Source organism: Plectropomus leopardus, chromosome 12, assembly GCF_026936395.1.
Source record: "Plectropomus leopardus strain MGB_pleo_1.0 chromosome 12, ASM2693639v1, whole genome shotgun sequence".
NCBI lineage: Eukaryota > Metazoa > Chordata > Actinopteri > Perciformes > Serranidae > Plectropomus > Plectropomus leopardus.
In genome coordinates this window covers 26,948,108-26,963,087 of record NC_142187.1, presented here as the reverse complement: position 1 = coordinate 26,963,087, position 14,980 = coordinate 26,948,108, and the positions used below count along the sequence as shown (strand labels likewise).

The window sequence follows — 14,980 nt, the reverse complement described above, 5'->3', positions numbered from 1 at the left end:
AATGTATCTAGTAATTTACAAGTGAAAAGCAAAAATTAAAGGATATTTTTAGCATAACTTTGTGTGGCGGAGACTAAGTCAAGAAGATCAAGGCAGGGCGAGACCGAGACAAGACCAGTGCAAGTTCCACACTAGATGACACATCTATGATAAAATGTGGAACATGTAAACCATAGGTGCTCCTCAAATTGATCTGAAAGATCCACAATTCCATAAAAATACCCTGAAAAAACAAATAAAGATTACTCTTCAATCACACCTTTTATTGCCACATTACATACATACAGTATATGTGAGCGTGTTTGTGTGTACCAAAAGAAATACCTCGATAAAATGATCAGAACTGACACTAAGGAGCTGAAATCAGCTTCACCAGTTGGTGCTGTCCCTGCAGTTGTGGTCTTGAAATAAAAGCCTGAGTCTTTCTCCGGGACTGAAACAATACTGAGAAAAATTACTAGTAATTCTAGGATGGGACCAAGACTTTCAAAAAGCAGCCTTGAAAGCCTTAGTATTACAATATTGATCAATACATATTGGAATAACAGAGCACACACATGGAGAAAGTCATTATGAAGTGCTGTAATTACAACTGTCAAACTTCATGCTGCTATGAAGTCTTTTTTCCAGGTGAGTGTACGCTCAAAAACTTGAGAGCATTCTGCTGGAGTACTAGAAATGAAACACACATCCAGATTCATTTACCATGTAGGTCTTGACCAACAGGTGGTGCTATGGCGCTGCACTGTGACCCACTGAACAGCATTATCCATCACATCCGCCTGGGTTTGTTTGAATTATGCTGGAATATCCTTCCCCATTGGCCGCAGCTCAGCAGTTACATCAGAATCTGCTCTTACGTTAGAATCTGCTCTGATTTTAGTGTTGAAGATGGGAAAATAATTCACACAGTGTGTCACAGTTACACAGTGCTGCTGCTGTGCTTCAGTTCAGTTTGTGATGCAACCCCTGGCATCAAAAACGGATTCATAACACAAACTCTCCTGTCACCCACGTAGTAGTATCAGTTTTTGGAGCCAGTCAGGATGGAAATGAGGCCATGGTGAGCGAGTGTCTTACAGCATGTTTACAACGCTCTTGTCTTTAAAAAAATGCCATTTCTGGTGTGTGAACAGAGAAAGAGCTGATGTGTGCAAACGCCCAGGCGCGCACATTCCCTTCTCAAAAGACAGCTGTGACTGACTCTAACAAAAGACGTCTTCTTAATGATATGCTTGGACGTACAACTGGAGTTGACACTTCAGTCCGACATGGACCACTGAGTCTACAGAGCCTTGTCAGAACTGACTAGTGAAGATCTCTCTCCTCCCTCTGCATCGCTTTCTCCCTCTGTCTCTCGCAAATCAAATCAAAAGGAGCTTTATTGGCATGAATGGACGCAGGAAAAATGTTGTCAAGCATCTTTCGCTTGAACAATATAATACAATGAGATAAAAATAGAATTGTGGACTCCAAGGATTGGCACTTCTATCTTAAAAGGAATTAGTTTAAGAGAAAAAGTGCAAGGGAAAGAAATAAAAGGAGAAGAGGAAAAGCATGTGCTTTAAACTGAAATAAGGGCTGAATAGTAGGGGAGAAAAATAGAGGATAGGTTGGCAGAGAGATAAATATATATCTGAGAAAGAGAGTGACAGATGGAGGGGGTAAGATATAGTGATATTAAAAATAAAGGGAATGAGAAAAGAGAAATCTTTGGACAAATCTATGAAGCAGTGGAGATTAAAAGCAATAAACTAATCCCTGCAGACGTACAGAGGATATAAAATGCATGTACTCAATCTGTAGGCGACAGTATGAATCGTTTCAAAGCTATTGGACTCACTTATCTTTTATTTCAGAGAGTTAGAGGGCGAGCCAAAGACAGTCCTCCTTACATATTCATTAGCCTGATTTCCAGACAGAGTCCTAACTGGGCTAAGTAAAGCTCTATTTTAATTCCATCGAGGGTCTCACAGGAAAACATTTCTGGTTTAGGATCCCAACAATAGCTCGTCAAACCAGTTATTGAGGGTTATTTTGTTCTCGTGGCACATATTTTGAGACGGCCCAACTGAACCTACTGTGGAAAAATGTCTCAAAGGTATAGTTCAACATTTTGGAGACTTGCTTTTTCGCTTTCTTACCTTAGATAAGTCAAGTCAAGTCATTTTTATTTATGAAGCTCATTATCTCTTTTTGGACGGAAAGGGAGAATAATCGAGCCCTTAAGCTAAATATTAGGGCTGTCCATTGAAATCTGGAGACTCAAAGAGACCCTCAGTCGACTGACAGTAGCAGCAATCACTTCTTTTCTTTGCAGTGTACTTCTGTGGAAATTTTGGTCACCAGATTGTTCTGCAAAGTGAGTGCTCTTGAATTTCACACTACCCTTTGCAGCTACCGACATGCAAGCAGCAGCATGGAGGGAGAGACAGACTGCATCATAAGGTGAAGTAATTGAGAATTTACAGCTCACAGCAAGTTAATAGGATACAGTCTCTGGCTTTTGTTGACATCTAGTGTCAGCAAAAAAAGTTGTTGCACATTTGCGATCCATCGTTAGTGCTGTTAGCTTACGTTACACTGCCGCCATCACACGAACCATCCTGCAGAGCCAAATCTGATTCGCCAGGCATATTTCTGGGTCGGGTACAGCCCCAGTAAATATGATACTACCTTGAGTGGCTGATTAGCTTAGTTTAGCACAAAGACAGGACACAAGGGAATCAACTAGTCTGGTCGAGAGGTAAGAAAATTGCCTACCAGCACCTCTAAATCTCAATAATTAAGATGCTATTTTTCATTTGTTTACATGTCATTTAATGAGAGATTCCTGGCAAACTTGGAGACTAAATCAAATTCTCAATAATATTTTACAAATTGTTAAACTATTGCTTTATGGGATTTAAAGTCGTGTTCATGGTGAATACAGTTTTGCAGAAGCCAGTGGCACACACACAAACACTCCCTACACCCCTTGAATCTGCACTGTCCCAGGATGATAACATATGAATGGAATATTTAACAATGTTACTGAGCAACTGATTCATTTGCAATGCATGAAGCACTGCTTTCGAGACAAAATGTGTGTGTATGTGTGTGTGTGCGCGTGTGTCCGTGTGTGTGTGCGTGTGTGTGTGTGTGTGTGTGTGCGCGCAAACTGATACTCTCGGCTGGTGATGAATGTGCCTCTTTCTTACTTCCGCTGGCCCAATCTCTCATTGCTATGCCTAACCAGCATCTCTGAGAGGGCTGAGAGAATGGACTCCTGTGTGTGTGAGAGTGTGTGCATGTTTGAGTGAATGTTTGTGTGTGTGTATGCAGAGGAGATAGTAAACATTCATCAAACAGCCGAGACAATGCTTCCCTTGGTAAACGCTGGACATTACGCAAGTACTCCAGATAAACTCTCCCAAAAGGCTCAATCATTAATCTGAATCTAAACAGAAAGGCAACCCTGCACCTGAAGACAAAGGGTGGAAACAGAAGCTCAGTTTATCTGCGTAATCGAGTGACAGGTCTCCGTGCGTAAAGCCTGGATAATAAAAGTATTATTTTAAAAAAAGATAGATTGATTGCTGTACTGTGGATGTGGGTGGTTTCAGGTTCACTTTCATTCATAAAAATGTGATTACACATGTAAACATTTGTTGTGTTTGTTAGTCCCTGGATCCTTATTGTATGATGCAAGTCATAGATGACAATTAAGATTGAGGTCCAATGTGTGTTATCTGCCACTCAGCGGTATAGATATCCACCTTATTCACTGCATTCGGCCTATGGGCAAATACGATGACACTAGCTGATGGCAGTAACCATTTTTGTTCTGTTGTGTTGCATCAGTTTTGCACAGGTAAAAAAGCAGAGTTTGACACTGATGGCGTCCCGTCATCACACGAAAAATAGAAAAACTTGTTTGGGACAAACAGAGATCTGCCCTGGGATGTCATCTGGATGAAAGGACGCAGTAAACTCACTATCAAAATGCAAACGGATGCATCATTAAAATCCTGGAAAGTTTTTAACTGAACCCAAAACTGCTGAATGTGTCAAAGAAAACCAGACTTTTATCCCTGAGACTACAGTATGTGACTCCAGAGTGCCCCAGGAATGAGTCCTAAACCTTGGAGATTAGTTAGCATTTTAACACTTATGGTTCCCTTGTCTCAAAGTCAATGTTTTTTTTGAATGGGAATTTTGGTTAGATGTCTGAAATAAGGTCTGTGGTTAACTCAAAATTAGGAGACTTTTATGTTTTGTTCTGCGACATAAAATAAGTCAGTAAATACCCTAGTCCCCAACTTTGAAGCTTTATTGTGTCCTAAAAAAGACGGTTGCTAACAAGTGGCTGAATGTGACTACAGAACGTCTTCACAGTGGACACGGCTTTACAGTGCTTTTGTGGTGCAGCTGTTAATTCATGCAAACGTAGTGTAGTTAATTTGTAACCTAGAATTAGCTTTTTACTTCTGTCGATTGCATTTTGTCTTAAAAAATAATAAAAGTGGCAATCATTTGTGAAGATAATCTTACTGAACAAAATGTGAGTATCATAAAAGTTTGTTTACCACGGACTAATAATACAAAATTCAATGGAAAATCCTATTGGCCTTTAACGAGGGAAACAGAGCATTGCCATATGGCGCCCTACAGAAAAACATCACCTCAGGAGCACTCACTGACTTCGCAGAGAACCGGGGTTACACAGGTAACCAGAGTCTTCCTGTTGATACCTAATTTCCCCTCTTTTTTTCCAAAGAATTTTTTCAATCACAGAAAATATCAGATGATTTGACAGATTGAGGGTTTAACGCTGTTGCAGAGAAATCAAAAAGCTCTCAAAACTGCACTGACAGAAATTTAAAACTTCCCTCAGGAGATGAAAAGTGATGAATTTAAATTTTAAGTCCGCAGAGAGATACGGGGGAAAAATCCCCTCTCCTCCACCCACACTGCCAGAATACTGCCATGAGGTAACCAATCCTCATTTCACAACCCCCTGATTATTTGAGCCGCCATACTTTATTTAAGTCCAAATACCACTTCTTTTAAAAAAATCCTTTAAGCCAAAATTTCCGAGACGTTATAATGAGTGTCCAGAAGGGCAGTAAAAATAATGTTTCTGCCGACTAATAGGCCGCTATTTTCTGCCCCTCGCTTCAGTTATGAATAATGGATCGGCCCCAAATAAATAGCATCCCTGTTGGTGTCACCTCTTATTGAGGAAGTCTGATCCTCAGACCAAAGAGAGAGAGAGAGTGCAGAGCAACGAGCGAGAGGAGGAAAAATTGGAATTGAGTATCAGGGAGACACACACACACACACACACACACACACACACACACACACACACACACACACACACACACACACACACACACACACACACACAGACACATACACTGTCTTTAGTCTAGTGGCAGAATTATTGATTTTGATGAAGGCAACTAGACTAGTCTGACCTATCCGGCTCCCATCTCTATTGGTGTCACTTCAGCAAGCAATTACTGAGGGATTGTGAATCCTTCTCTCTCTACAAAACACACACACACACACACACACACACACACACACACACACACACACACACACACACAGTATAAAACAATGATGGATGACATATTGTGCAGGCCTGGTTCTTTTAGACATAGTTACATCTAAGTTATTGCTGCCATTTAACAGTGTTAATTATAAAAGTTAAACCACTTCTTGATGGATGTCTGACATCTCACTAGTGTCAGCAGGAGCTTTTCGGAGGTAAAACAGTAAAGCTTTGACGAATTTGCCATCCTCCAGCTCCTTTATGAGGGGTTGGATTCTGATCATTATTGGTTAGAACAGGTTGGACAAAGTCATGGTTTTGCAAGTTTCAAGGTTTTTGCACTTAAAGCAAAACTTCACTCACAAAATGATCATTTGTGTATCAATTAGTCACTCAGTGTTTCCTTGAATTTGTGAATAAATCATTTTTCGGCGCATGCCTTTATGGGAAACGGCAAACAAACTGATTCACTGATTGACTGTGGACCACATTTAAAAACAGCAGACAAACAGTCACAGGCTCAGAACGATCCAAACATGCATTTTCACCAAAAACCTCTGGTATTGGAGTATGGCTTTGATGAGAGCAAAGTGACAGTTTTCTTCATAAATTCAAGGCAACAATAAATGACTGACTGATTCACGAATGGTCATTTTGAAGGTGAAGTATTCCTTAAAGTTCCAAGTCCTAAACTTTGAGTTTTGGGTCCTGAGCAAGTCATAATGCATGCTATATATTTGTAAAAACAAGTTTGTTAAAAAATTGCAACTGAACTTAATTTGTAGAAAAGAACTGCACTCTCATAGCATATTGCACTGTTAGCCACAATAAGATGTAGTTTATATGTTTCTGTCCTGTCTTTTATTTAACTTATCTCATATTGGAAAAACGTCTATATTTTCTGTTCCCAAATTTGTAAGACATTTGACTTTTCTTCCTTTAAAGTAATCTTGTATGTTGTTGCATGTTTTCTGTTTTATATCTTAATAAAAAGGTAAAAATTTGTTCTGGAAATGAAGTGAAATTCTTTTGTGGCCTTTTTTTTTAAATCTAACTTAAAACTTGGGCTTGGTGTCAATTATTTTTACCTTAAATGATTCAAGTCCAAGTGAAGTCACAAATCATTGGTCAAAGTCAAGTTGCAAGCCTCTTTTGATCAAGTCGCGTCTCAAGTTATCAAATTTGTGACTCAAGTCTAATTTGAGTTCAAGTCATGTGACTTGTGTCCACATCTCTGTGGCTGAGCAGAGAGAGGACCACACACTGCCGGTGATTCGACCAAATAAGCAGGCATATAAAACCGCTAAAATTTCAAGAAAAGGGTTGTCAATGATGTAGAGCAGATTTCTCAAGCTGTTCCAACCATATCTTAGATATGTTGCTCAGTAATTACTGCAGAATCCATTAGCATTACTAGCAAATTTTCTTGTAGAGAAGCAGAACAAGTAGCTGCCTGGGAAGGTGTTTGACATTATACAAAGATCTCCGTCTTATAATCAGCAGATGCTTGTTACAGGTAGAAAAGATCTTTTATTTCTTTTCAGTCACATCCTCTACTTTAGGCTCATTTTCCTTCCTCCCACACCTGCATAAGGAGGTAGATTTTAACTGTTAGAGCTCACTATATGCTCATCAAAGTGCAGTTAGGTATGAATGGTGTAAAAGGTCTGAATGTAAGGCCGGCATTTTCTGTGCTTCTTAGCTACTAAACATGACTTGTTTTATCTTTCTTTTTTTAGATAAATAAGCTTCCTGCTTCGAACAATATCCATTAGCATTACCATCAAAAAGCTTTAATTTCTTACATCTGTAGTTATCATGTTGGGATCAAACTCTTCATATCATAAAATGCACGGCTGAGCAATGCGTTTTAAGTGTCAACTCAGGTATTTATTACACTAACTTTGTACCTGAATGAATGAATGTGAGTGTGCCTCTGCAGGAGTTCACAGACGGGTGAATAAGGGGAAGACACAGAACAATAAACACAGTTATGTAAAGCCATTTAGCATGATTTGATTGCTTTTTATAATTGACATCAAAGCATGAAGTTTAATAACAAAAGAAAAATTTTACTGCCTCGCGGTTGTATGCCTCTGCGCAGCAGACAAGTTGCACTTACAGTTTACATCCATGTCTGTGAAAACATGGATGCTTCTCATACATCTTCCCTCCAGGAACAAAGGAGATCTTTACAACCAGCACAGTGTCAAGGTGAGCACCCAATATTAGTGTCACCAATTCAGTAATTAACCAAATGTCTCCCCTTCTGTTTCTGAGATATGACATTGAATAACGGCCAGAAAACTGCTTTTGCAGCACATTATGACATCACAGTGAAGTTGACCTTTGGCCTTTTGGATATTAACTGGCATCACTTTACCATTTAATCCCATTATATGTTTGTGTAAAATTTTGCCATAATTTTTGTATAAATTCTTAACTTCTGGCCAAAAACACGTTTCTGAGGTCACAGTGACCTTTGATTAGTTCATCTTTGAGTCCAAGTGTGGACATTTGTGTCAAATTTGAAGAAATCCCTTCAGGGCAGTCCCATGATATTGCATTCATGAGAGTGACACTGACACAAGGTCACAGTGACCCTGACCAAATGACCACCAAAGTCTGACCAGTTCAGCGTGAACATTTGTGCTACATAGAAAAAAAAAAAACTTGACTTTGATCTTTGGCACAAAAATCTAATCTGTTCAGCGTTGGGTCCAAGTGGATGTATTTGTAAAATTTGAGGAAATTCCCACATGGCCTTCTTGAGATATTGCATTCATGAGAATGAGACGGACAAAAGCTAAAAGTGACCTTGACCTTTTGACCGCCAAATTTTTGGCAAATTAATGTTGAATCCAAGTGGATGTATGTGGCAAATTTGAGGACAGTCCCTCATGGCATTCTTGAGATATCACGCTCACAAGAAAGGGACAGATGTACAGACAGATGGACAGACAACCCAAAAATATAATGCCTCTGGCCATGGCTATCACTGTCAACGAGGCAAAAAAATGCACAGTTTTCCAGAAGTTTCCAAAATCAGTTTTGCTGAAAAGACTTCCTGCAAAAACTTTTCTAACACTGGACTTTGTGTAATGTTCAAACCAAATACAAAACTTCATAAAACACACATCACGTGTCGGAGGCTCAAACAACATGTGTTCAGTAGCTATATGCAAAATTCAAATCAAGCATGTCACAGTTTGTTTGGCTGTCACTGCTCTTTCACACATGACGCTCGTTTTTTAATCTTCTTATAAACCAATTTAGGAGCCGCAGTTAAACTAGATCTCAACTGTGAACCCTGACGTGGTCCTGTCAAAACGCGGTGATATAATAATGCCACATGAGATCAAACTAAAACAATATTTGGAGGAGGGAACAGAGTTCACTATATCTTCATTCTGCCCCAGCTGCAGCAGCTATCGATTTTTGTGCTGTGAGGCATCGTTGGCTGCTCTATCCAGGCATGAAAACAGGGGCTCTTAGAGGAGAATAAACAGTGATAATCCACGTTTAAGCAGCTTAATGTGAGGTGCTATACTCCTGGTGATTAATGTGTCTAGAAGGGCTCATCTCTGCATATTGGGTCTCATTCATCAAACCATAAAATAACACATTTATACGGGAAGCATTTTTACACATTTGTCTGAAAAGCAATTTAAATGGGTGTAGCCAAAAGAGCAACATTTAAGCCCCTGCGCTGTATCTCCGAGAAGCAATTCTTGGTTTATTGAAAATGTTTTGTCTTTGGCATTTTAAAATCTCCCAATCTTTCTGTGATCGTAAAGGCCAAGTCGTGGTCGTCAAAGGATTGCTTTTATTTACATTTTGCTCTGTCATCTGATACTTTTATGAAGACAACAGTGCGTATTCAGTACCTTCAGTCTTTATGTAGCTTGCATATTAGCAGAAACTGAATTTTAATTAATAGTATGACAAGAAATTACTATAGTATTTTGGAAACTGATGTATTTTAATTTATTTAACATGTCATGCATCTTTTAACATCCTGTTAAGAGTTAAATGTTTATTTAGTTACAGGGAAAATGCTTCTCTTTTTCTCTCTGCTGGGTGCTCTGCAACTCTTGGAAAATAAAAAATACATGATTTACTGTAAGACCAGTTTCACTTTTTTTTCTGGCTTTATGCTCCCATTTTCTGTGTCTTGGTGTCTTGGTTGGATAAATAGCAGGAGCAGTTTTTTGTGTTAAGACACATATTCAAGGCTGTAGGTACCAGCTATAAGAACAGTGAAGACCTGTTATTTGGGGGGTTTATTCATAGAAATAGAGTGAGAGTGAAACAGATATTGTACTGCTTGCTGTGGTCATTTGACCAGTCAAAGCTAAAAACTCCACCTGGAAATGACTGCAAACTTATTTTTAAACTGGATTTTATGTCATTTTAAATAATCTTTTTATCTTTGCAACTCCTGTCTGCACTCTTGCAACATTTAAAGATGATTTTTATCTTGAAAAATTTAAATTATTAAGTAATTCATTTTATCTATTATATCTTACGTCTCTACTCTTTTATTGTAAATTTGTATCCTATTATGTTTTGTACTTTACTGCTCAATATTTCCATAATATTGAGCAATAATTCAGATATTTTCAGAAAACTTCTTTTAGTGTACTGTTTAGCTTCAAAATGAGAACGTTTGTGACCCAAATGCCATGTTGGATACAGTTAAGCAAAGCACCAAGCACAGCCGACCTGTTGGACAAACTTTCTCATCTTACAGCTGAACCGTACGGTAATTTATGCCTCTGAAAACATTTGAGGTGAGAAATGATGCAGTAACAGAATCTTGATTCATATTTGATCAGCGCTGTCTGTTTTGACAGTTTGACTGATGTTCAGAAGCAGTGATTGACATCTGCGTCAGAGACTCCTCCACTCTGACTGCTTGCTTGCATTTACATTTGACAAGAGCATTAGAAACTCCACAAGGAAGAAGTATGATTTTTTTACACAGATTATCTGTCTCATTTAGCACTGTGCTAATATAGTAGCAAATATGAAAAAAGTTATGTTTTTATAAAAGTTATCAACTGCAGCTGTAAGTGGCAATGTCAGTTTTAATAGTTCTATAGTTTAAGCAACCTGGTGTGTTATCAAAGTTAATTTTATTTATTTATTTATTTTTTTAAATTTTTCTATTGTGAAATATTATAACAGAACAAGTCAAAACAAGTGCAACGGCATATAAATTGTGTGTTAACTTAGTTTAGATGATTCCAGTATTTCTGACTTAATATACTTAAATTTGACTACATAATTTATGCCAGAAAAATGAGATGTTAAAGGATTTAGTATTTTTCCACAGACTGAAAGCACTAAAATTCCTTGAAGTGTGTAGAAGAAAATGAAACAGTCAATAGCGATATAATATGGTAATGATTATGATACAAAGGAGAATTAAGGAGAACTCCAGATATGACATTTGTATTTATAAAAATCCCCCCGCACTAAGCATATAAATCTCACAAGCTAGTCATGCAGTTTTGCAAAATGAGTCTATAATGAGTCTATATAGTTATTTATATTCTATTATTATTTTACTTGCAGTTTCTCATGGAGAGCTGGGAGTGAGTGTGCATTTAGCCTTCACTGGTTAAAGGTTATAATATCTTTAGAAGGTAATTGCAGTGATACTGGACAGAATGAAAGCAGATAATGGGGATGACAAAGAACAGGCAAATCTGCTGGTTGTTTATAGCCTGTGTTGCTCATGCTTCAGTATATTTCTCTGCAGCTAGCTCTAATTACAAGGACACGTTATTGATAGCGTGCCCTTTCCAGCGCCACATAATCATAATTCTCTCAAATGGAGATGAAAAAGTTGGTAAGAACCATCTGAACTGTGTAGCTAAGAGACAAAAGCAACACGATCGATCCAAATGTGAAGCCGGAGAACAAGTTTGGACAATGATGCAGTACCTCTGTGGGTTGGGCTCGTTGTGTTTGTCTCTCTCGTGTTTAATCATTCTGTAGCGGCCGATGCGAACGTCTGGCCTGGACACCTTCATCCCATTCAGAGTGATCCTGCAACACAAACAGATACAACATCTGTTAGAGAGAGAAAGGGAAACAAACACAAAGAGAGAGACAAGACCGAAAGGCATAATGAGAGAAAAATAACAACAAACTGAGGAGAGGGAGTTCACCACGAGGTTTCATAAAGAAATAAGGCAGGGCTGAACAAATTATCTTCATTATCCTTTAATAAGTGTGGGATTTTTTCCTGAAACAATTGATTATTAATTTAGTGTATACGATGTCAGAAAATAGAGAAAAATAGCAATTACTTGTTCCCATAGCCCAAGGTGATAAGGCTGCATCAAAGGTATATTTTCATTATTGATTAATCTACCACCTATTTTTTTAATATTAATTCATAATACAACAGTCCAAAGAAAAAAAGATCAGTTTATTTTCATATTACACCACAAAAGCTTCAATTTAGAGGTTGTAACCAGAAAATGTTTGAAATTTTTGCCTTTTCCTTTTTTTTGTCCAATGTATTTTTAAAACTCTAAATACAGTTAGCACAACATCCATCTGCTGTGAACCCCAGACATACCAGTAACACATATTATGCTGTTTTTACAGAATATGAGGTCAGTTAAAAAAGTCAATTAAAATGCTTTTTAAATGCTTAAACTGTCATTACATACAAGCTTACCTAATAACAACATTTTGTATCTTTCCTGTCTAATTTTAAACTACTTGTACACAGTATGCCAGAAATGAAAACCTAATGTCCAAACCCTTAAATAAAGCCTCTACTTCTGCAACAACAGGAGCTCAAAGGCTATACTGAAGTAGATGATAAGCATTTTTGAACAAACAGATCATAAAAATATTGAGAAATAGCTGATTCAAGTTGTGTAAAACAAACCAACCACAAATGAGTCCACTCTTAAATGGAGACAAAACCAGGTCTTGAGGTTCTTTCCGTTACATGTCCATGTACAGTAAAAATGTGACTTTCTGGATTGATTTTGGTCAATGTGGATACAGAACATCAAAGAGAAGCAGGGAGAGAAAAATAATGTCTGAACCAGGGAGAGGATGAGGAGCAGGGAGAGGAGTACGAGAGTAAGAGCTCTTGTCAACAGCAGCAATTTCATATTGCTAATAAAGCTTTTACTGCAAAAATTCTGTCACTTACTATATTTTCTACTGTACATCTTATAAAGTGAAACCTCATTCAATTTTGGAAAGCATATGTTGCTAAAAATGCACACATCTGACACTTGACAAAAAAGATAAAGCAGTTTACAGTAAAAGGAAACTGAATCATGAAAAAACACAAGATTTCATTTTGTCTATTGTCAGCACGCAGAACTGAAACCCTAAAAGAACTGCAGTTTTCATAACGCCATCAAGTTTTGGTACTTTGTGCTATGACTGCTCTTCAATAGAAAACATGTTCTAGTGTCTTTTGAAAGAATAATATCATATTGAGTCAGGTTTGCCGGGTTAGTACATATAATCAAGTTTTTTTTGCATTTTGAAATGTAGGTCTAGAGTTTGTTTTAATTTTGTGATGTAGCTATGTTGCTGGATTAAGATGTTAGAAAAAAAGTATCTTACAGCTTTATTTGGTGGGTTTACAAAGAAATAACTTTGTCATGTTTGCAGAAACATATTTTAGTGCACTGTTTAGCTGTAAAATGATAAAAGTTGGTCCAGCTGATAGATGGTGTTTGTTTCTGGGGTTTTATGTTTATCGTATGGCAAACTTTCTCATTTTTAGCTGATTTTCAGCTAAAAAGTACACTAAACTATGTTTTTGAAAACTTTTGAGGTGATAAATAGGCAATCCAGTCACATAGTTTTGATTCATATTTGATCAGTGCTGTCTAACCTACAGTTTGTCTGTAGTTCATGAGCAGGGATTACAATGATTACAGCTGCGTTGGGGACATTGCAGTAGATTCTAGTGAATACCATTATTAGAATTAGGAAGAGGAGGTTGGATATAATCTTTTTTTTTTTTTAGAAAAGTGACAGTTTCTGCAAAAAGCAAACTAGTTATTTTCTTGTAGCTTTAAATAAAGATGAAGGCTTGTTAGTAATTGTAAAACACTGTAAATTAAGTGAAGGTATACCTGAATAGACAAATGTTTAAAAACTACCAATTATTGCCAAAATATGCCTGTTTGACTTCTACAGCTGCTCATGGCGTTCAAGCACACGCTGCATTCCTTCACACGGGGCTCTCGGGGCTGCCTTTGCCCTAAAGAGTGAATATCATACAGTAATTGCAACACAAACACAGCACACTGCAAACACAAACAAATGAACAAAAAAACAGAGATTCCCTCTGGCTCTTTCTGAGAAACCAAAAAAGAAGAAAGAGCAGCTCTGATCAGAGACTTTTATAACACCAAGAGCAACACACTGTTCAGCTTCAGGGGCTGTGAACTTGTGCGGACACCAGCTGGGGAATAAAACACAGATTCATACTGTGTTTCAGTTTAAACAAAGCATGAGATCACAACTCAGAGACATATAGTGGTAACGTTGTATCGCCACTAAGATGCAATACAAGGGCAAATCTGCACAGAGATTTATATCTAATGCTACAACAAATGGAGTGTGGGCAACACAAATAACAGATCTATTCCACATAAAGCCCGAGTTAAACCCAGAGGTTGACGGAGTCATTGATATTCATACCTGCAATGATATAAAGGATTGTGTAGGTGTGTGGTGAATTCTTATTTGACCCAGTGCTCCAATTCGTGCTCTCTCTGTCTTAAAAAGTAGCCATGCCTGAGACTGCTCCTCAACAACAGCTCGTCTACACTTCCAACGCCTCCTCTTGTCTTTTCACGTCTTCATTTCCCTCTCTAGCTCTCTTGTCCATTTATTTCCTTCTCTTTCCTTTTTTTTAGTCCTTCCCTCTCTTTCCTTTCTCTTTCCCACCTGTGGGTCTTTGGGGGAAGAAATGTTCGTGCAGTAGACTAAAGGTTAATCGCTGGTACGCTGTGGTGATGTGAGATGTCGAGGATTCAACGTTTCTTGGCAGTAGCATGGTGCAGAAAGCCTTTGCAACTGAAACCCATAATAATGAAAATAATTTAGGAAGAAGAGACAGATGGATTTCATTAATGAGATGAACAGTTTACAAGTTGCTGTTTTTGAATTTTCAAAACATTGGGCTCCTTTAAAAAAATCTAAGAATTAATTTATTGAATATTTTTCCAATTAAAAAATCCCAAAAATTATGCAGAAACCTTTTTGTTACAAAACTAGGTATTACAGTAAAACCAACAAGAGACCAATGACTACTATTTATGAGAGTGAAGTTAGTGAATATTTTTGAGTATCCTATCTCTTTGCTGTGTTGCCATTTGCATACGGTCCCTGCACACTCGTCTCACAGCCAGGACGCCTGCTGTACATGGAGAGAAA

At 37.9% G+C, this 14,980-nt stretch overlaps 1 protein-coding gene across 2 annotated transcripts in view; it reads right to left on the bottom strand.

Moving 5' to 3' along the window:
* b4galt2 (beta-1,4-galactosyltransferase 2) overlaps positions 1-14,980 on the bottom strand; it is a 210,090-nt gene that overhangs the window by 7,174 nt on the left and 187,936 nt on the right. For both annotated transcript variants that reach the window (XM_042497979.2, XM_088085669.1), the window contains exon 7: positions 11,495-11,599. In XM_042497979.2, the coding sequence (XP_042353913.1) occupies positions 11,495-11,599 (105 nt within the window). The remainder of the gene's footprint in view (positions 1-11,494; positions 11,600-14,980) is intronic.